This window comes from Hetaerina americana, unplaced genomic scaffold (assembly GCF_022747635.1).
Source record: "Hetaerina americana unplaced genomic scaffold, ioHetAmer1.1.p SCAF_5, whole genome shotgun sequence".
Classification (NCBI taxonomy): Eukaryota; Metazoa; Arthropoda; class Insecta; order Odonata; family Calopterygidae; genus Hetaerina; species Hetaerina americana.
This window is the reverse complement of record NW_027287095.1, coordinates 51,694,235-51,718,253: the sequence shown is the minus strand read 5'-3', so window position 1 is coordinate 51,718,253 and position 24,019 is coordinate 51,694,235. Positions and strand designations below refer to the sequence as shown.

Sequence of the window (24,019 nt, the reverse complement as noted above, 5' to 3'; positions counted from 1 at the left end):
GAAAACATCTTCATCAGATATCAATGCCATAGGTTCTGAGTCGATTACATTTCCATCAACTTTCTTTTAAATACTAATTAACTAGATTTTTCACGTTTGCGTCGAAGGTCGGTAGTTGGAAATGACTCACCTATTTTATATCCTTCAGGAGTTAGGTCCCAGAGAGAAAAAGTACATTTGTATATTGATAAATTTGACGAAAGAGGAAAAAATTGATTTTTTAATGTATTTAATCACTTCCTGTGTCCGTGATACGTAATATCCCTCGGAAATTATCATTTTAAAGGAAACCTGATGGTGGCAGATGGAAAGAAACTTGTATACCTACCCTGCAAGAGTGAATTCAAGATGACCTACCTTTGGCTTAGTACCAGTACTTACTAAGGAAGGCGACCGGCAGCTGAGGTAATTTGTGCTATTAGGGATAGGTGGGCAATTTGGCCGAGGTAGGATGTTCGCGGAATGAGTACCTGACGTCGGGATTAGCCTACTCTTAACAAAATACGCCCAAGGGTCACGCAGTTACGTCAAAAAGGACGGCGTACTCTCTTGAAGTGTTTTCCAAGTAGCAGCGAAGTAGAGATTGGGAATCCAATGAAAGATTCAGCCAACGCCGGAATTTGAATCCAGTCCCTAAGAGTAGGAAGCCAATTTATAGCATCGATGAAACAGGACTCTATTACTCCTATGAAAACAGAACGGATTAATACTGTAGATATTTAGTGAAGGATAAGGTCAACTGTCGTCACGTTTTTTTCCTGATACTACATGTTTACATTTTTACGTGGTATAACGTGCAACCTCCCTGTAACGACGGGCAAATAATTGCTAAATGTTGCCTCATCAATACAATGAATAAGTTTAAAGGCTGAAGGCAGCAAGGACGAAACGAAATAAAATTCTGTACACAAGTCGTTCAATAATTCGTGTGTACCTCTTTTATTTAGACAATTGAGTGTACAAACAAACCATGCTGGCTTGCGATTTGCAATTGAATCTGGCAATTTTTCCAATTGAGAATACATTTAATGCAAGCCAAAATGACCGAGAAAGTTTCTCGAGAACCCATCTGCCTATGTTGATCCTTAACTGGTGGCCGAGGGATCTTGTACCTCGAGCGATACAGCCGGGGGTGGAACTTTTTTGTTCTTTTTGCATCCGCCCACCTTTGGGGTGACAATTGTGGTTTTCTCGTGGCACCGCTTCCTTCTCTCTTCCTTGAAAATAATCTTCAAATCCGTGACGGACATGTTGGGCGTCATGAACTCCTCCAGCCTTTGAACGTTTTCTTTAGCAAGGCGGTCGAATGGGAATCCCATTGGGCGACGATCGGGATATTTCTTGTTGCGCACTCCACAATAAGTATTCGATTCGAGGCATCCTCCAGTCCGACCAAATCCTTCAACCTAGTCAGCGAGTAATGATAGTAATTAAAATTAAGAGCGATAGCTAGTTCAATATATATATATATATATATATATATATATATATATATATATATATATATATATATATATATATATATATAAAATCTAGAGTAGGATGTTGTAAATAAATACGATGGAAATTTTAGCAGACCTAAATTTAATTTAAATACTTAGGAGAAGATAAAATTATCTGTGCATTTTAAATAGGAAAATAAAATTTACAGAAACCCTACATCGAACTATATTTGAATTTATTGCGAGCGCCTGTAAATAAAAAATAAATGGGCAATGCACGAATTGACTATTGAAAAGTAGCGACGGAGAGGATTACTCGCTGGACTTCAAAATGTTTACATGTGGTAATACGTGCATAATAAAGAACGTTTGGACAAAGATCAGCTGAGGCAGCCTGTAAATCAGTACGATCTGAAAATTCGCGCATATTTACCTTGTTATTCACCATAAAAAAAGACATTCATTAATTGAAAGGGAAAGCATTTCGACTGAAAATCCGAGCGATTCGATTCAAATCAGGCAATTTGTAAATAATTTTGAGAGAATGAATTCATAAACAAATTTTTAAGTATAAAGCAAGTTATGGGCTCTACTAACCCTATCTTTGAAATGATTAACCTATCTTCCCCTTCATCCAGATTAAGTCCCGATACTTAAAGAAATGTTGCTTGAAAGTATATGTTTAATGATGCTAGGTGTAGAAACATGCAGTTAAAAATCGAGCATCTCAGTTTACTGCCAAAGTAATTGACATACTCATTTTAAGATGAGTAATTGACATGTTCCGGGAATGTTGTAATGGCATCTGTACGCACGAATTTGAATAAAACCCTGGGTTAAACAATCGCGACGCCCTCAAACTCAACTATTTATCCATTCCCAGATCCCTCTTTCGGGACGTCGTGTGACTACTTACCTCATCATCCTCAAAATTTGATACCATGACGAACAACTGACACTGGAAGCCCTCAGGCTTCCCTTTGGGTATTAGCAAATGTTGAGGCCACCCACATCCACAGAAATCCTTGTGATGGGTTCCCATTCCATCACTGGTGAGCGTCTCTAGTTTGGCGAAGGTTGTTTCATAATTAGTTGTGACGTTCGAGTCGAGGGACTTGCGCACGATGGTGGTAATTGCTGGTGATTCACCCACTGAAGCGAAAAGAAAACAAAAGGATCATGCGTTAGCCAACTTTTTTGTGGCCCACCCGACATAAAACTGACGAGTGAAATCTAAAGAACGAGTCGATTCACGAGGAGCGAGCTTAAATATTCACCTATGTATATTATGAACTCCAAATATGGAAATGTGCGTGCAAACATAGCACTAAAAAGATCCAAGGTGCACAGCCCCAAAGGAATCTCGTTTACATTCAGTAAAAAATAATATCAATCATTCTGTAATATATCAATAAAAGTTATTTTATCTCAAATCTTATGGGTATCTATAGATATCCCCAGGGGCCTCCAAAACTCTTGGGGTATTTATTGACAAATATTGTATTTTAAGCATATAAATACTCATAGTAATACATATTAGGCACTATTAGACACTCAATTGGTATGGAGATGGTGGGAATATTTATCCAAACTATACACTCGATAAAAAGAGGTGTATTTATTATATTGAAAATGTTCAAAAGAAGTTTATTATATTATATTATTGAAAATATTGAATCTATGCACAATATAAGCAATGTATTTCGAAAAATAAGGATCCATTATATACTTAAAATACACATGTACAATGCATGGAGAAAAAAAGAAAAATATTTATTCACTATTTTTAATATATGGCTTTGCCAGATTTGGAAGAATTTGTATATACTGATGCATAAAGTACATATTTTTCTACACAATACTGACTGCAGAGAATTAATACATTATCCAGCCATACAATCATAGTAATCTACCTTTGATAAGGATCCAAAAAATGTTTTTATTTGTTAACCAACAAAATGGTTTTACCGATATGAATTAAAGCTAATTTTCAGGAAAAACATTACTCATGATTTCATTCCTCACAATAGTCTCCAAAGCTTTAAAATAAATCCTTCTCTGTTGGACTGCTACGCGAATGCAGCTAGGCTTGTTTAGTTACTAAAATAATGGGTCCCGTCGGTTATGCACTAATGGATATGTTTTAAAATATCTGAAAATATTCAGCAGTCGTAGCAATAGAAAATATATCACCAGTGTTTGGATTCAAGGATTGATTGACGACCGCCTTCCGAAGTCTTCCGTTTTTTTCTTAACCAATGCAATCAGTGTATTTATTTTCACCACATAAACCATTTTCGTCATTTTAAATAAAATATTTTTTGACTCTTTCCCGTGTTCATAGAGTTCTACAAAAGAACTATTCTTAAAATTTCCAGTGAACGAATTGATAATTTTATCGCCACTTTTTCCAAACATTTTTGGTGAAGTTTTTAGCCTGATGTGATAAAGAGGAGTCAATTTTATTTATCATCCTAGAACCGCCGCGAAATAATTAAGTTTACATTTAACGACAGCAAATTTTATCTCATCTGTTGCGACAGCATCTATTACAATCAATAAATTTAAAACTTCTAAATCCTCCAGATAGCTTGACTCTGATCGTACATAATTACTACTATTGAAAATGTGTACGTAATTTTAATTAAGTTGTCCCTCCACTCACATATTCGTTTAACTACTCACTATGATCTGAAATATTTCCATATGAATAGAAAGTAATTTATCCAACGATATTCTACAAAAGTGGAGACAAATATATGTCAAAAATTACGGGGAAGTATCCAAATCGTTCCATTTGGCAACCTTATTTGAAATAATAGAAGCTAATCACTTAATTTCAATACTAAAACCATCTGAAAAGAAGAAAAACAATCTTATATTGCAGGGGCGCCGACTGCTAACAATATAGCTTATTAAAACAAGGTGTCCTCGATTCCTAACAGCAGAGAGCACAAGTTAATTTCTTATAGACTGATTTCAGCAAATCTTTTATCTATTTTTTCGGATATCCTTTATTTGTGTGGTTTTCAAGTAATTTATAGGACATAATACAAAACTGTAAAAATTTAGAACTACCTCCCTGAAATCTAAATGCCAAGCCGGTATTGGCAAATTTCTTTCGATTTATTGCTAAACGACCTTAAATCACATATAAATAAATATAGAATAATACAGAATGGGTTGAAGCAAATTAAAACAATATTAAACAATCATCAAACAATACTTGAATATATATATATATATATATATATATATTTATTTATTTATTATTAAAATCCGCATGTGCTGATAGACAGTGTCAGCTGGCACACAAGTCCCAAGTAATCACAAATGGTCGGTCGTTTGCAAACCGTCCCCCAAATTTGAAATGCATAGTGGTCATTATTTTGAATAAATTTTTCTTTACAGAAAAAAACTATACTCAGTTAAATTAATTTGAGTCGGGAGGCTCCGTGGTACTTACGTGAGACCGTGAACTTATCCATCTCAATGAACAATCGCTTTTGGTCCACGAAGAGAAGACGACGGCCTTTCTCATCATATTTCGGGGCCAAAAAGATCCTCACTGTGCCCTTACGAGGCTGGCCGGTGCTGTTTTCCACCTGCGTCCAGGACACATTTATTAGCACGTGTCAATAATTTCAACCATAGATTAACCCAAAAATAACACCTAGGCTGGGAGTTTGGAGTCAATAGCTAGGGATGCTTTGCTATCGACTGGGAGGCTTAATCGATATTACTCTGTGTTAACGAGTAACTAAGAAATGAGATACATTCAAATGTGTCTCAAATGCGTTTCTGCAATGCCCATTTAAGTTGGACGTTATTCCATTTCCAATTTAATAACTAAGCCCAATAGTGAGGGTATTTTCAGCGTGTTCCTGCATAGTAAGATCATAGAATATGGATGTATGCATATATTTTACAACAATGACATGGTGGAAAGCTGTAACGTAACCCTGCATTCATTGAACTCCATACACCATTGCACGACTCGGAAGTCGATGAAACAAGAAGATAGGCGTAGATTCAAGACTTTTGAGATGTGGGTGTGGAAAAGGGTGGAAAATGTAAAATGGACGAAAACAAACGAAGCAGTACTAGGCATTGTGGTGAGGGAGAGAGGATGTCTGGGATAAATTCAAAGAAGGCAGGACATTTGTATGTAGAGCATTTTGTTTGATGATGGAACATTGAAGACTTATAGATCGAAAGACGTTTGGCAAGTGAGATAGGGATAGGAAAAAAAGCATTTCGGACGAAATAAAAGAAGGCAAAATTTATGTGGAATTGAAAAAAGAATTTTCATAGTGACCAGGTTGCTTCTTTTGGAGCAAGGCTAAGAAATTTGGGGTTGTTAAGTTTGCGTCCATCCAAAACCAACCTTAAACGGGAGACTACCAAATAATGATGGAAACGTAATGAACTATTTGAAATGTGATATCTTCCATTTTCGTGGAGAATGGAATGTAAATCGACTATTTTGCAAATTTTTTAAATCTATGTGGCACATTAACTTTCAAATTATAATATAATGTAGCCGTTTGGGCAAAAATAAGTGTTTCCAAACCCAATCTCATAAGCACTCAATGTAGCCCTGGTGTCAAGTTACGATAATGGCTCGGCAAGACTTTGGGGAACCGCCTGATATCAAAAAATAAATTATGCGTCTTTCATTCAATTGGTCGGGTGAATATTAAGCTCGACCCTTTGTCCCTATTCACTTCAAAGGCTTCCCACAACACGTAAAGAAACAATTTCCACGGATGCGAAAAATTCTCTAGCTCCATTACCTACTCCCTAGAAGAATATCGCATAATGAATGCCCGTAATGTGCGAAATTCGATCCATGATCACCTCTGGTCGTGAATGAATAACTGCTGGTGGTATTTTATCACGTTTCCGTTATTCAACCCATTCGAGGGTCGACTTTTGGAATAACTATCATTGAAAACAGTCGTTTCAGAGAATATTAGAAAAATGAAAGTCATTTGTGGTCATTCATTTCATATTCATCGGAATCGGAAAACATGAATGTAACGTTTTATTCAAGAAAAGTCATGCGAAGAATAAATTTATCTCGCCAGCTCACTTGCTGTCGAGTAAACCACATAAATGGCACTAATGAAATTTTTAAAAATATTTTTTCTAGTATTTCAAGTTAATATTATATAACGTTGTTAATATAAAATGAACGTACCTACGGTCTTGAAGCAATGAAAACGGGATAGCCGAGACCGCAACCAAGTTTACGGTCCGGCTATTTCGGCTCGGCCGTTTTCATTATATAACGTTTGATGAATCTGCCGAAAGGTGCAAAGTCACCGTTGCTGACAAACCAACATATTTGAACTCATAAAGTTCATGAGTTAAATGTTTACATTTTCAATAGTGTGACGTAAGGTTTAATGGGATTCTACTCAATGGGATTATTTAATGGGTATGCTCATTGAAATGTGGTCCACCTCTATTGCAAGATGTTTCATCTGATAAATTCTTTACGCAATTACTCATGACCCTTATTTTGAAGAAATGACCTTCAAAGGAATTAATTCACGCCGGCGGGAGAATTCAAGTTGGAGTAGTTCATGAGAAACACGTCGCAAAATCCTCAAAAGCAAAGCGTAATTATGTTCGCAATGCTGTTGAATGTAGCGCTTTGAATGATTGGTATGCTTAAAACTTGCAGGCACTAAATATGATCTTTTGAATTTTCCAAAGTCCTGTTTATGAGGTGACATATGAGGCACCAGAAAGTATGAGGTACTCGACTAACGAGATATATCTGCACGGATAACAGCCCAATGAAGTCATGAATTTGCCATTCGACGTCATGATTCCACATACCATTCGAAACAGACTCATTAAAGAAATGTTGATCTGATGTAGGCTTCTTTCTCAATTCAATTTCATTCTGATGCAAAGTCGTTTGAAAAGAGTATCCGGCTAATTACGTCGAAAATGAAGGAAGTTAGCTTACCTCGATTGTATACTTGAACGGATTGTGCTGGATTCGCGTGAACTGGGCGAAGACACTTCCACCCGGAACAAAATCCAGGCCATTGGACAAGTCCATGTCCGCCATCTCCCAGAAGGTGTACAACATTTGATCGGAGACTCCGGTTGTCAGTGCCACTTTTTTAATCCTAATTCCCTGGTAGTCCAACTGGTCCCATCAAAAAGAAGTACATTTTAACCGGCTTTTAAGGTAATTATGACGGTCTTGAGCTAAAAATTCATCTTAATATAAGTTACATAAATATTATTTTATTAAAAAAAACTATAGCATGTGTATTCATTTAATATTAATCGGCGATATATTTAACACTATTAATTTTGGGCTAGGCTAACGATAGAAGGGAGGATGCAAAGTAAGCGGGGAAGCGTTGGGAAGAGGGATGCTTTATTGATAACCTGCGAAAGTTGAAGGACGAAATAATATGGAGCACGAAGAACCGAAAATATAATAATATAGGGCAAATAATAAACCCGAGAGTGCTTTTTAGACGTTAAGTGCGCGTCGATATCGTATCAGCCTAAGGAAAGCGAAAAGCTAACAGACACTAACGGATGATCCAAACAAAAGGGCTAAAAATAATAATTTTAAAAATATTTATCGAATTTGCTAGGTTTAGGATAGACGTAAGATCGTCCAAGTGACGAGGTAAATGCCCAAGTTGCCATAGTGACGGCATTTTCAAAGCTACGAGTAGTCGGTGATGTTTGAGTCCGCTGGATTTTGTAGAAAAAGAATTCAGTTATTTGATATTTCAGTAAACAGGACCGACTAGAAATAATGATATGATCATGTAGTACTTAAGTTAGCAGTAACTTAGTATCGGACAAGAGAGGTAATGCATGATCCAAATAACATGGAAGAATGTCCGCCAAAATTTCCCTCTACAACTTTGCAGATCTCTTTTCTGGTCTCACGATCGTGAGCGTCAGGTTCCCGATTTACCCTTTTACATCGTCAATTCTAAAGTAACCGTGAAAACGTATACAAATGCATTAAAAGAATACCTCTGCTGCAGTGTAAGGTGGTAGAGTATTTTTGTGCATCTCGAAGATGTAGTCAATAAATGTATGCCAACGATAGAACACAGGATCTCTAGCGGCCGTCGATGGCACTCCCATGACTGAGACATCCTCCTGTAGAAAAAGAAGACCTGTATAGAATTTCCTGATACAAAATGCATGGACATCTCAATGAGCGATTCAACTTGAAAGGCCGTAATTTGAAAAATATACACGTGAAGAAAAATGTGAAAGACGCTGCTTTAATCGGGGTTGCCAAAAGTTTTGCATTTTCATAAAACATTTTTGCCAAGCCGTTGCTTTTTTCTTGAGAACTTGTACAAAAACCAAATTTCTTCGCACTTGCTGATGGTAGTAGAGGAATTCGAGTACAATTACTTGTTAGAGACTAGTAAAGGCGTTCATGTCAAGTCATTTGTTCCACTTTTAGCGATATAAATAAGATTCAACCGTAACATTTGCGTACCAATGCACCCTGAGCGTTTGGTTCACATATTTTCTCGTAAAGAGTATTTAAACTAATATTCTTCCAAATTAAATTAGATTAAAATATTAAATTTTGCAATAGGATTTGAATTAAGTTTCAAAATATCCGTTTCCCAGTAAGAATTTGATTTATACAAAAAATATTTCGTAATCATGGCAATTATATTTAACGCAAAATTTATGAAGCTCTGATTGCATTTCTCGGTCGAAATCACGCGGACCAAAATCAAGATCCAAAAATCCAGATCTCTTGAATTATTTTAAAATATCATATTCCAAAACAGAAAGCAGTATTCCTTGAAAGTTCCTTTAAACAAATGAAAATGTTTATACTTACCAAATAACGGTTATCCGGGTCGTGGCACAGGGCAATTGCAAGGTGCCCCGAGTTGTGCAGATCGCCGTACAAAGGGTAATTTTTCGATAGAGTTGGGCAGGCTTCAATGATATTTCCAAGAATATCTATTCCTGTTTTTTCATCTAATTTAATAATTTCTCCATTTTTCTGAAAGAGCAACGTAGAAAGTAAATATTTAATCAGTAGATCATCGGGAATGCATAAATTGCATCTTCATGAAAACCACATTATATACTTCATTTGTCTACCAGGAAAAGGGCAGTAAAAAGTAAGTTTATTGAAGTTGACAGTAAATGGCATCCAGGCGAAGAGTGTGATTCATGGGTTTCTCATTAAATCTATCATCTGTTTTCATCAAATGTTATGGTAACTTTATGCTAAATATGAGTTGAATAAACTTTTCAATGGGTTCATCAAATTTTTTACTCAATTAGTTTTTGAAGATACTTATTTCATGCATTTCAATTCCGTCTTACATCAATAACTCTTCCCAAGTGAATGGCGTCAATAATCAGATCCTTCCAGCGTTTAAGGTCATCAATGTCGAAGACATTCCGCTCTTCCTCCCTCCTTATGTCCTGCATTAAATAAAACGTTATAAAGATTTTTAATACATCTTTTCAATCAAAAGCTCACGCTCTGGTAATGGAAAAGTATGCAACATTTTCAGAGTGTAAAAATTATTCGCCTTGACTGGGATTCGAACCCAGATCCCTCAGTTTAAGAGGACGTCTCGATAGCTTAATTGGCTAAAGCACTTTACCGGTTGTTGAGGGATCTGGGTTCGAATCCCAGTCAAGGCGAATGATTTTTACACTCTGAAAATGTTGCATTGAATTGCACATTAGCGGATGACTCCGTTAAAAGTAACTGTTGCGGCATCTCCCAAAGTTTCTTTGGAATATGGACAAGTATTTTGAAGGAAAATGGGTGCAGCAGTAAGGACACTAGGAAAAAAGTTTCTCAATCTGAAGAATCGTACGTGAAGAGGTGGAAATCGATTAGAAGCAAATCAAATTAAATTTCAAAAGAAGTATTAACTTTGATATGTACATCAACACAAACAAGCCGCAATCCACCGAAAAGATGTGAGTCAGGAGTAGGTGCAAGAACCAGGTAGAGATGGTAAGGAATGAGGGAGAGGAAGGGTTGGAGTGGGAGGGGTGGGGAAAGGAAGGGGAAAACATCTACTCCAGTATCCCTGAGTAGCCTGTGCAAGGTGGTTATCGGAGGGAGAACCCAAACCTATGCGCAAACACGTATACACGTATGCGCCAAATCCAGTTTTAATTAAGTGCCAATTTTACCATACACAGAAGTTTTATATATTATTGAAAAGGTGGGGATAAAAATTAGCATAAACCACAACATGAGAGAGAGCTTTAAACACTGAGACAGTTCATGAAGAGCAAAATGAGGAAAAAAATTAAGGTATTATCTCCAACCCTGATACCGCAGGTAGAAAAAGTGGTACCCTGTTGATGGAAGTTGACCGTATGAGGCATCATCCCCTCATAGGGGGGTGAAGGGTGAAAGAGGGGACAACGAAAGACGATCGGATAGCGTCTTAACATGCACTACGCTGGATATCGTTTCAGCCCTACTCGGTCACGCGGGAAGGTATTTGTCAACAAAACGTTAAATTAGTAGAGAGTATATATATAGGGTTATAGTGCCGTCTTGCTTTGACATTTTCTTGGACGAAAAGATTAGAAGCTTCAAAGATATGAGCATGGGGAAGAATAGGGAAAATAAGTTCGACGCAATGCCGTCACTATTTATCTGACGGAAGTGTGTCAACCTGACAATAGGGGTTAAACAGTTTACTTTTCCTAGTAGAAGCCCATGTTCCCATCTACTGCTTCGAGTTCGTTACAGTCGTTACGAAACCCTGAGATTATTTGCGGGTACTGGAGAGGAAACACGGCAGAAATGAGCCAGGGTTTCTTTTTTATCTGACTGGCCTTTTCATGCATTTTAATTCCGCGTGATTGGGAAAGGTTTGGAGACATAAGTTGGATAAAATAGAGTTGGACTCTAAGATAGAGAGTTGGATAAAATTTTGGTAAGAATAAATTAAAGTTAGCGGGGGTAAATAAAGACGAATGTTAAAATGAATCATTTCGGCTACACAAATAATAATGGTACAAAGAAGTGGTCTTTCAACTCGTTGCATAATGTGACATCTGTTGATGTAAGAGTTTTATCGATATGTTGCGAGGAATTAAAATAGTAATCTGTAATCGGTTAAAATCTGTAAATTAGTATTCACGATTACTCACAGAAAGCCTTGATCCAGCATGGCGAGCTGCCCAGGACCGACTTGCGAATGGTTTGTCCATTTTTGGGAAGTATCCTTCTTCGATGGGCTCATCGAAATTGAAATAACGCTTGACACGAGCCAGGTTATTGCAGAGCCTCTCAATGTTGTACCTGTGTTGGTAAGTATAATTAATCAAATAGGTCTCTGTGGCAATTACATAAGAAGAAAGCGACTGAAAATCCATTTCTAAATGAGAAGTGTCAAATGAAATACAGGAGTGAATTAAACATGCATTAAAATACTAATTTTATCTAGAAGACTTTTTAAAGATATTTTAAAGAGAAATTTAGAATATTACAAATAATTTCAACATATCTTACCACAAAGATGAGATAAGGGAGATAGACTCCAGTACAGATAAATATAAATATTCATTCTTTCCTCGAACAATAGGAATTATAATAATAAAAGTCATAATAGAAATAGTAAAGACCTTCGATTTACAAAGCGCATGCGTATACTAATTGTTAGTATATTTATTTGCATGTGCGTAAGTTAAAATGGAGTTTGCATGAAGATATACGTATCTGTAGGTGTGAATTGGCCTGAATCTGTTAGTTTTACATATGGTTTTATTCTGTTTTACGGGCGGTGACCTAACACACCCTTGCGGCGGCTTACGGTGTTTTGTGTAGATGTAGATGGGACTGCTGCTCTCGGAACACAATCGTTACCTTGATGTCAATAATATAATTTATTGTCGCTTGTTTGTAGCAATACTTTCACATTCAATAAAAAATACCAGAGTGAGGGCTATTTCCAATTTACAATTTGATAGGTTGCCACATTCCTAATCTGAAACCCTTGCTTTGAGCAATAATAAATAATGACCTATTAATTAAAAATAATCATTGATAAATTACCTACCTTGCAATTAACTGATGGTGCATGTAATAAAATAGTTCTCCTCTTCGATCCTTATTGAAAATCTCCTTTGGGCAGTCGAAAGGGTACACAAGATGCCAGTGCCAATGATGAAGGTTCAAGCTCAAGTCCTCCCTGAAGTACGCAAGTCGATGCTCGATATCTAAATCGTTTGCCGTGAAATCCTTGGGGATGATCAACAAGGGCTGAAATATAAACATTTTACTCATAAAAGCAATTTTTAACCCGGCGATAGAAAAATTCGCACTTAAGAGGTAATGCACTAAACATTAGAGTCGAAACGAAATTAACTCTTTCCGAAAATTTTCTGTGAACATGTCATAATTGTTGCCGATTTTGACAAAGAAGGACTTTTATTCAAGCGTGAGCGAACAAAATTCAATACATGGTCATTTGCTTTGTTATAAAAACATCTTGGCTGTTGGATAGGGTAGAAATGTAAAGTTGGAACTATGAGATAGCTCCGTCCAATAGTAAAATAACCTCGGACAATCCGAAAATAATACCAAAGCACCGATAAAAAGAGTTTTTTTCCGTTTAAATTTCAATAAGCATTCTTGCTCAACTAGTTTTCCCATAATTCATACTATAAAATATTATTTTCAAAGGGAAATAATGATGTCTTAGGGAAAATATAAAATGTATGAAAAATCCCAGTTTTTTAAAAACTAATATTTTACCGATTAATGTGATATTTCGTCTCTCATGAAAAGACATTTAAGTATTCCCACGTTGTATTGTGAGATTTCAGGGTCAGAAGTGCAAGTATTTACAAAATTTCACTCTTGAAGGGGATTGATAGGACTACTAATGAATTTTTAACAATTCAAATGCACTAAGTAGTTTCTATATTTAATTTTTCTTAATGCAGTCTTATAGCTTGGAAATATACTGGTTGGCTGATTGGCAATGGTAGTGTACATTGGCATAGAATAATTAGGAACCCTTAGATTGGCACCAAGTTAATAACATAAGTCTTGGATTCGACTCGAGATCTCTTAGACCATATTAGATAATGGAATATGAGGTACGGAAGCGCCGAGTCCGTGCAGTTCGTATTGTGAAGAGTTTATTTTTGTAATTTTTCCTAAAAACCCGATATTTTTGCCCAAACTTCAAACTTTTCGTAAAATATATTATATTAATTTATTTCTAGACAAAACTAGGCTGGGATAAAGTGGACAGTCTTCGAGAGTTGCCTCGTATTTTTAATATATCCATTCATGTATGTAGGCGATAGATATCAACCGCAAAGATTTTACATCTTCTAGCCATACCGGCGAAAATAATTGAAGTTTGTTCTACCGTCAAACTAATTGACTAGTGGTTTCCGTTTGAACAGGTATCTACTAAATATTCAATTGTTCCCGGCTCAACTTTGTGGAAATTCATGTTTATTAAATGAAGAATACGATGTATCTTTCCACTGTCCAAGGACAGTGGAAAGATACGTTGTATTCTTCATTTAATAGGTATCTACTAGTTTGTTTTATGCAAAGTCCTCAGTGTCGTAAATAAATGTGCTCATACAACAACAGTACCACGTATACAGGGTTTTAAAAAGTGATTGTATATACTTTGAGGGGTGATATATTTTTGTAATTTTAATCAGTACTTCTCTCTGGGTAATGTATCATAAACTCCTTAGTTACAGAATTACGTTAACGCAAAATTTGAATCAAAAACATTTGTTAGTAAACCATGAAATACTGCATTGTTCCACAAACACCAATGATAAGGTTAGATTCTATTTATGTCTATTCATGTAATATGCATATTCAATAAAATGACCCACTTTGCTGGGAATGAACTGAGTTTTGTGAGATAGAATCGGAAATTCTTCGAGCTTTCTTCGATAAAAAGTACTTTTTCCATAATATCTCTTTGAATTTCAGGAATACGAAAAAGTGCCTTTATTCAAAATTGGCAGTGAATAATTTTTTTACAACCATGCCAAATTTTATGCTTTAATAGTAACAGTGCATGAGAAAAAGACGTTTACAACTAATGCAGATAACCACCCCGCCTGGTTCGGACTAGTTCACTCCAAAGTATTTATCATCTCACTATTCACACACCCCGAATATTTTTGAGTACTCGAAAAAAATGTCAAGAAGGGTCTAATAATATTCATTAAAATCTATTTTGTTTGAATTTTCTCAGTAACACGAAGACTTGGTCCTTCAATCTTGATGATACAAATCATCAAAACCTATATGCGCAAAGTCTGTCTAAAATCTATTCAGCCATGCAATATATTGAGAAAAATAGCCTACCTAGAACAAAAAAACCTTAGTCCTCTTCAAAGGACCCCCCCTTGGAACCTCACAACTCTTATCCCACCACCTCTTTCAATTTTCAAAACAATCGGCAAATTCCTTTTTCGAAATGGTCATATGCTGCCTCGTCGCATTCTCTTTTATTTCGCCAACCGGCTGTTGGGAAGACTGGGCTTTTGCTTGAGGGTCATAGCTGTAGACCCATGACCCATGTCCAGTAATAAACTTTTTTTAGAAAACTTGGGTAATCATTTGTAGCTTGAAGCAAGTTATCTCCAACTGCATCATGAAACTCTTGACGTTCCAATACAACAACTACAGAGTGTAAAAATCATTTGCCTTGACCGGGATTCAAACCCGGATCCCTCAATGTCCTTTCGAGTGCTTTAGCCTACCTGGCGAAAGCACTCGACCGGACATTGAGGGGGTTCGAATCCAAGTCAAGGCGAATGATTTTTACATCCTGAAATTGTTTCATTTAAATGCATATTAGCGGATGACCCCGTTAAAAGTTACTGTTGCGACATCTCCCGCAGTTTCTTTGGAATTTTCTTGACGTTGACGAGATAAAAGAAAATGCGACGAGGCATCTGATGAATATTCCGAAAAAGGACTTTGCTGATTGTTATGGAAAGTGGACGAGACGCTGGGATAAGTGTGTGAGGTCCCAAGGGGAGTACTTCGAAGGGGACTAAGGCCTCATTGCTCTAGGTAGGCTAGTTTTCTCAAATGATTGCTTGGCTGGATCCTTTTAGGACAGACCTCGTATGGTGGTTATTGATGGGCACAATATAACCAAGTGTGGAAGGCAAGGAGGTATTGCGAAGTATCCAAGGAACCAATTCCCGTGCTAAATACCCACTAACTCTAAAATACATACACTGACACAAACGTTCCACTTTATACCCCTACCAGTTGTTGTGTATGGAATCAGTGGCAAATAAAGTTTTCACACTACTGACTCACCCAGGGTGTCCTAGAGAGGCTGCAGTATGAGACTCTGTGAAGGAACAACTCGTAGTTTGTATTTATATAATCTGTAGTTTTTTATATGGGAAATGAATCCTCGTCTGGAAAACCTCAGCTTGAGTAACTTAAAACGTTTTTGACAATACATCCCATTACTCTTACCCTCTTTCCCTCCGGCAACACACTTGCGTACAGCTTTGCTTTGTTGAGCGTCTTTCCATCAACGAAAGAGTCGGGAAACATCTCATGGAATGGCGGCAATTGAATATTCTTTGAGTCTTCACGATGCAAGATGGCGACGAAGAAGGCGTACACAAACAAAGACGGGTTCACTCGATCACGAGCGTAAACCGCAACGCAGATGAATTCATCGAAAGACTTCTTTCCTGGGAATAAAACACATCGGATTTATAATTGATGAAATATTTACTGATTTCATCTCGGTTTCACAATTTCTCTGAGCTTACTTCTCTCCCGAAAGAAGTTTAATGCATTGTTTAATCACAAATTAAATTGAAAGCTATTTTTTCCTTTCGAAATTTTATCATATTAAAAACCAAAATTATAGTCCGTTCGTAAGTTTAATGAAAACTGTCGACTTTCAACGGGAACGAGCCGAATGTTGACAGTGAGCTTTTAGAATTTCATTCCAGACAAAAATACACTTGTTCCCTTATCTGTTAACATCTTTAGTATCCCATTACCTTATTTTAAACTGTGTAGTATGTTATTTTCACCTATGCCACAAGATCTCGTAATATATGTTGCATATACATATATATTTTTCCAATTTTATTGCATTCAAATGCCTTTATTATTTTATGTTTATCGTGACCTTTACAAATAAATTTAGAAAAATTGCAATGAAGCAATTTCAAAGTGTGAAAATCACTCGTCTTGACGCGGATCCCGGTTAAAGTGAATGATCTTTTCACTTTGAAATGGTTGAATTGTAATTCGGATTAGAAGATGGCTCCGTTAAAAGTTAATGTCGCGGCACTTCCCGCAGTTTCTTTGAATAGGTTAGTAAAAATTACGGTTAACTGGCCAAAGAATTATTTACATAAAAAGAAAAATGCACGTCCATTAGATGAAGAACACGATGTATATGTCCATTGTTTTTAAGAACAGTGGAAATATACATTCATTTAATGAGCATGAACTTCCACTAAGTTGAGCCGGGAACAATAGAACAATGCACGTTTTTAAATACATGCATGTATACATCGCTACAACGGAGCGTATTTCATATATTATGCTTTTGCTCTTAAGTTCTCTACAATGGAATGAATATAAAATATATTTATTGCTACCTCTCAATATGTCCTGCATCCATTTGTCCTGCCAACGAATTTCTCCCAAATGCCGTCTCTCTTCTCCTACCATGCCTAGAACCTGATCGTGGGTTTTTCTTGCCGTCAATTTTATTTAATCCGTAATAATAACTTATGCATGAGCAAATACCGAAACACTAGAAAATATTATTAGAATACGATTGGATGCCAATATTATTTCAAACCATGTGCCTTACGCGTGCTTCAAAAAAGTAATTTCCCTCGGCCGCAGACATATTTAGCCACAGTCCGGTCTCCGTTGGTAAATTTCTTCCGCAGCAAACTCACAGAACACCCCTCGCCATTTGACATCCTTCCCACTTCACCTCGATATCCTAACGCGAGCGCATAAATACAATTTTAAACTACCCAAGAAAAAGGAAGGCTGATGCGAAAGTTGAAATCCAAGTCAAAGACATCGAGCTCGTAGATAGTACTCTCGCTTGACTAAAGGTCGCGGTTCTGAATCCCGTCCCAGGAATGTGAGACCTGGACATTTTATGACAAGCGAAGGATTTTTGGATATCCTAGGGGGAAAATACCAGCAGCAGTTGCATCCGAAAAAAAGATATGTAAATTTTCGTAGAGAGTTCATAGCAGGATGAGCAGCGACGTAAAATGACAATTTTAAATATTCCAAGAACTGTAGGTACTTTCCAGGACGATCCCATTCGCATTTTTAAAGGGTAAAAGCTTTCATTAATTTTTTAACTACAAGGAAACTTTTCAACTCATAATATGAAGCAAAACAACTTCGGAAAATAATCAAATTACAACATTCTCAAACCCGAAAAAATCAGTGTCATTGTCATAATAAAAACAATATCAACAGGAGGAACAAAAAATAACGATATTAATACTCTAAAGAAATATATCGCAACTCAATAAAACGAACATAAAAATACACCCATTGAATGTCATACCATAAATATACCAATAACTAAATTACTTGCATTAAAAATTCCCGATCACAATACGAAAATAGGTAAAACACGAAAGCACAGGACTTCTAGACCACTTACCAAGGAATATTTCGATGAGTTGTCTCGCCATCCTCCGATGGTGAGGGATAAACACGGAGAACTTAGCATTGCGATCCAATTCCTGGCACAAGGAGATATCCGGCACAGTTGTCAGGCATAGAGGCACCACGGGATGTTCGCCGAAATAATGTTGACGGATACCTTCTTTGAGCGGTTCAAATCGATCCGCCTGCAGGGGAAAAGTATTCCTCATTCTTCAAGTAAAGTAGTGCATTTCTTGTTCTTATTAGAGTATTACGATTATTTTTTCCTTCCTTTTTACAAAATTTCACCCGTATTCCCAAAATGGAGCATAACAATGAATCAGTATTCAACTCGAAGATTGGTTTCCCAGAAGAGGGTAGGGCTCGCCCATTATTTAGACCTATAAGCAGGGTAAAAATAACATAACAGGCTAGGGTCCGCATTCCCTGTGCCTACTGTGGTTTCCTTGGACGATCAGGTAACGGAAGTTACATAATTACGGATAAGAACCTGAGGTTGTTCAGAGGCATCCTACGGAACTGAACCTGGGTCCCTTAGACCAGCACTCTACCCACTTGAAATTTTCAACTTTACGATAGGAATATTTTTACGTCAGCTAAGAGTGATATGATAGCATATCTTCATGTCACTGATATATATTCAGGTGAATGAGAAAAAGATGGAGGTGAAATATTTTATGCTTTTGTCTCGCAGCACATTTGATGACAAGAAGGTAAAAGCCCGAAAACCCTAAAATAACACTGCTCCACTTGGGAGAAGTGTAACATATCAAAACGATTGCATCCCATGCACGCAAGCGTTTTAATGGTTTATTTTTTCAAATAGAAATACGACGTTTAATGAAATACTGTAAAGACACGAAGGTTGTTAACAAGAAACTTAAAATCCAAAAAAAATTCTTTTGAACATTTTAGTCGTCTGCTTTAAGGAATTGCGTAAAATGAATATTCCTAGGGTTCAAAAATTCTGAACCGATAATTTTCTGAACCTTTTCTCAACATTTATCGTAGAAATTCTAAAAAAAAGAACGCTCCCACCTTCATATCAGAGTGACCTTTACGTCCTTCCTTTGCTCTCGGAAGAAAAACAAATTCAGGGATCTCATCCATCCAATCCACCCGCCCTCGCTTCTTGTGAGACTCAGTTCCTTGCTCCTTGCCTATCATTGCCCCTTGCTCCTTATATTATTTGGCTGCATCCACCAAAATCATGTAATCTTCAGCTAATCGGTAGAAACTAAAACAGTGACAACTGTAAAGGTTTTGTTTTCCCGCCATTGTTTGTCATAGAATAGTTCGGAAATGTCTGGATAGAGCAAACAAAACTCAGCTCATTTTAATGATTTTCCTCTCCTATGAAAATTGAAACGGAGAAACTAGATCATATGTGCGCATACATAACTATGAAAAATACACCTACACATATATTGTAAGACCAATCAGTCTGCATGCATCAGCAACGGACGACAGGGATGTTTTCACAACGAAAACGAGAGAAAAAGGCATTCAAGATGAGAGAATTGTTCCAAAATAATGGCTTTAAGGGGAGAGAGCAGAAACGGCGAGCGAATTTAAAGCGACGATGAAAATATAGAGGAGGAAAGAATGAACTATGATAAAAAAAGTCGATTGGGGTAAATAAAATATCATATTTAGGGAAAGTAAACCACGAGAAGCTGAGACAGTAATATGGAACAAAGGTGCCATCACAAGAGCGGCAAATAAATTATTCTGAACCACTGATTCAAAAGTGATGTTGCACTCCAACAACACTCGGAGAGAAAACATTTGTTAATTCATAGGTTGAGTGTCAAAGAATGAAAATGCAATCACGTTAAATTTCAAGACGACGGAACATAAAAAATAAATTATATGACATTAAATAGAGAAATCTAAGGATGGTACATGTTATGCTGCACCGCGGAGGATAAGGCAGCCATCTTAAAGCTGGAATAGATTGTTTTAAGGTAATCATTTACTTTACCTATTCGAAACGAGCTGGAAATATTCGCGCGTAGTCTTAGACTTCAATTCATATTATTGTTTCGTTGGCATGAATACGATCGATTCCCACCTTGAATGAAAACTTTGGTTTTGGAGGAATACTTATAAAGAAACATTGTAATTATGCTGCTAAGAGAATTACTTCATTACGTACTAACAGAAAGCTGAGTTTCCAACCGGGTCAAAAGCATTGGCTTGCCGGGCCAAAAACATTGGATGATTTTCTGTGGAGAAAATTTCATTCCATGTTATGCTAATATTTCTCTCACCAAGATCCCATTGCTCATCACGTCGAAAATCACTCCTTTGCGACCTTTTGGGATGAATATCGGCTCGGTGGGCCGGCTTAGTATGGTGTTCACTTGGTCTTGCGGGCTGAATTGCGCCATTTTCTTGTGTCTGGAAAGAATACTCCGATCCACGCGTGTCCAAGTGGCTGGCGTCCGCTGAGGTTTCTGTGAAAAAGACGAGACCTACCAAGTGTTATATCACCCCAATCAACATCCCCTGCGTCGGTATCTGAACAGCGTCATGACCAATCATTAGGAAACTGCATCAAAATTTGCGGTTTAGTTCTATGAAATGTATTTAAGAGTATTGGTGTTGATAATCATTTTAGTATTTTATCTACGGAAGTGGTATGTGGTGAGAGATAAATATAATCTCCTCTCAAAAGGAAATTTATCAAAGATATGGTGATTGGATTTGTACCATTGTCATAAAGGAGGCCATCAATTTACAAAAGCAATGTCGCTAGCCTTTATGACAGCGAATTATATCATTTACTCGGTAATGGGATCATGAAATTTTGGTATATCTCTTTAACTTTATTTCGCTCAAAACTTCTTTGAGAATCATTTAATCGTCCTCTCACCCAAAAAAATCGGGTAATATGCAATCGAATTGCAAATGAGACTTCAAACATTTCGGGGGAATCTACTGGGAGTATATGTAACATGTCATGTTTTCGTTCGGCATTCTTTCCTGGTTCATCTGCTCTAGAGCATATGCAATACAGAAGAATCTTCACATAACTAGGATAGAATTATGGATAAGAAAGTTTATTCTTTCCTATTAATATGTGGTGGATCAATAATTAAAAAAAAATGTGTCACTTCGATGTTGTGTATGCATCAGATTGATAGACAAGGTCGAGTTCGTAAGCTAAGCATACATTTTACCCTTCATAATTATTTCTGTGACATATTTAAGTATTATCCACTCTATTTGTTTCACTTAAGTTTATGCGACTTATTCAAAATAAAAAATGAGCAATTTTTAAAAAACAAGCCTCCCGTTAAATTCCACACATTTAACTCAAGGGATTAAAAATCATAAGCAATCTACCACAAAGTATGATCGCGTAGGTCATTGTTTTCCCGAGCCATCTTTGACCGAAGAATGAATTGCTCTGCACTTAAATTAAGAGCAATGATAAGAGGGTTTCAATGAGTGCGAGGCAAACTTTTCATCTTAGAAAAGCTTTATCAAATTGATATCATTAATACATTAACCGAAATATATACCGCAAGATGAACACACGGTCGAGGAAATTCAATTAATATTTGAAATTGCGTTAAGGTTTCATCTTTGAATATTACTGGATCTGTGTGTTCTAGCCGAGGGAAAAAAATTTTCATTCATCCAATGATGTCTCCGTAGGTGCACTGATGCAGGGGGAGAATTTTTTGAAGAGTTTTAAGCATTTATACATGTAAGATTAATAAATCTATTTTTCCCAGTGAATGCGAATTACTTTAATAGACCCCTCTTAACTCCTCTGCATAGAAGCTCGCCGCCTGAGAGTTGAACCAATTAACAACGCCGTTCTTGAGTTACTCTTCGGTTTCGATACGCTGTCCACCGAGACACTGTTTCAAGTGCAAGAAGAGGAAGAAGTCGCTAGGTGCAAGGTCAGGACTCTACGGTGGGTGGTCAAAGAGTTCCTCATGAAAATCTTTAATTTTCTTATTGGTTTTGGCAGCAGTGTTTCGGTACCAACCTTGCACACAATTTGGGGTATCCGTGGTTTTCCGTGACAATATTGTAGACAGTAGTGCGTCCTTGTTGAGGAAATTGTTCAGCTAGGCCATTAATCGTCAATCGACGATTACATCGCAGTTTTTGTTCCACTTGCGAAACAATTTCATCGGTCAGAATACTGGGCCTGCCACTTCACTCTTCGTCATGGACATTTGTTCGTCCACTTTTAAAACCACGGCACCATTGTCTAACCTTTCCTTAACTCATAACTGTAGGTCCATAAACTAGGCATAACTCCCGATGAATTTCAGCAGCCGACAATCCTTTTGCATACATGAATCGTATGACAGAACGCACTTCCCAGCTGGCGGGATGAGCGATTGTCGCGGACATTGTTGTTTGCGTGCACGGACAAGCACGTATCTTCTGAAACAAAATAAATACTGCTATAGGTTCTCAATGAATCAGTAGATGGCGCTGCAGGAGTAAAATTGTGTTCTGAAGCGCCAATATTTAAATATAAGCAAACGACCCTCACTTTATGAATATGCCTCGTATTTCCATTTTCACATGTTTAAAAACTTCGTATACTAAAATAAGATTTCATCCAATAACTGGAGACTAACCATTTGTTAAGTTTACATTTAAGTCTCTGCAAATAATTATTTACTCGTATTTCAACAAATAAAAAGTTTTTTGAGCTTGTTTCGATGTGATATAAACTTCTGATGTCATCTAGCTGTAAATATGATGAGATATTTAAATATATACCCAAATTTATATTCAGTTGGCCTTTAAATATCAATAATAACAAGCTTCCCTTGAATTCAAATATGAAATAACACTTTCAACAAAAATGAGCACATAAATGTTATAATGAATAATTAAATAATATTATTTATTTTTCTTGCATTTCGGCACGCCATATATCAGTTAATGCGATCGTTTGACCAATTAATATAATTTTTTTAATATTTAAGGCTTGTTAATATTTATTTAAGATCAGATTTCCCTCTCAAGTATCACTAGCTTTCATTTCATTTTAATATGCGGCACTCAATATGCTTTTCGAATATCATCTAGAATACGCGCTTTTAAAACTTTTCCTTCAATATTTTTTATTTCAAATCTAATGAGCGTCTTGTTTTGCTTTTATTAAATTGATTGAAAACTCGATTTAAGTCTATTAAGTACTGTTTAAGTATGTGTTCAAATGCCATCCATGACAAATGCTTTATTCTAAGAACATTAATTCATTTCGCTGAATATGATAAGTGAATGAGGGCATTAGCGATGGGTACGGAGGTAATGAAAGATGCTGAGTGTGGAACAGGCGAATTCTTGGTGTTTTCGATAGCAGATCTTTAGAAAAAGTAGGCATCAGGAGAAATTAGCACAAAACAGCAAATGATAGTAAAATAAAAATAGCTGCAAGACAAAAAAGTGTAATGATGCAGAGCGAATGCATGCTTGAGGACAAACTGGATTCGAATCAGGAAGTATCAGAATAATACTTTAAAAAAACGCGTGTGAGTGATGATTGGGATGGGTTGAAAGGAATGATCGTGGAATTGGTTGAAAGTGTATGCTGAAAAGGTCCCGTCGGAGGAATGAATGTTTATGGCTGATGGAATGAAGCAGTGAACGATTCTGTGAGAAAAAAGAAATAAATATCGTAACAAAGATGATTTCAACATGAGGGCGAGTAAGTTTGGAAGATAGCATCATGGAAGATAATACTTAACATTGCGTGAGTGGCGAAGTATCACTCGCTAACTAAAAAATAACACATACAAGCCTAGCCCAGCACATGTGAACCCAGAGGCAGATTCCAAGTGTCAGAATGAGCCCCTTGGAGCTTTGAACAGGAGCAAATGTCAGTTCAATA

The 24,019-nt window shown here is 36.7% G+C and overlaps 1 protein-coding gene across 1 annotated transcript; it reads right to left on the bottom strand.

The window, feature by feature from the left end:
- Nucleotides 1-2,478: 2,478 nt before the first annotated feature.
- LOC139693682 (phenoloxidase 2-like) lies at nt 2,479-18,254 on the bottom strand (the record flags this gene model as incomplete). Its single annotated transcript, XM_071591924.1, has 10 exons — nt 2,479-2,594; nt 4,909-5,047; nt 7,426-7,611; nt 8,469-8,597; nt 9,307-9,474; nt 9,804-9,905; nt 11,610-11,760; nt 12,518-12,720; nt 15,946-16,169; nt 18,140-18,254. Coding segments are annotated over 10 exons (1,533 nt in total), but the record flags the coding sequence as incomplete, so codon positions are not given.
- Nucleotides 18,255-24,019: the final 5,765 nt, after the last annotated feature.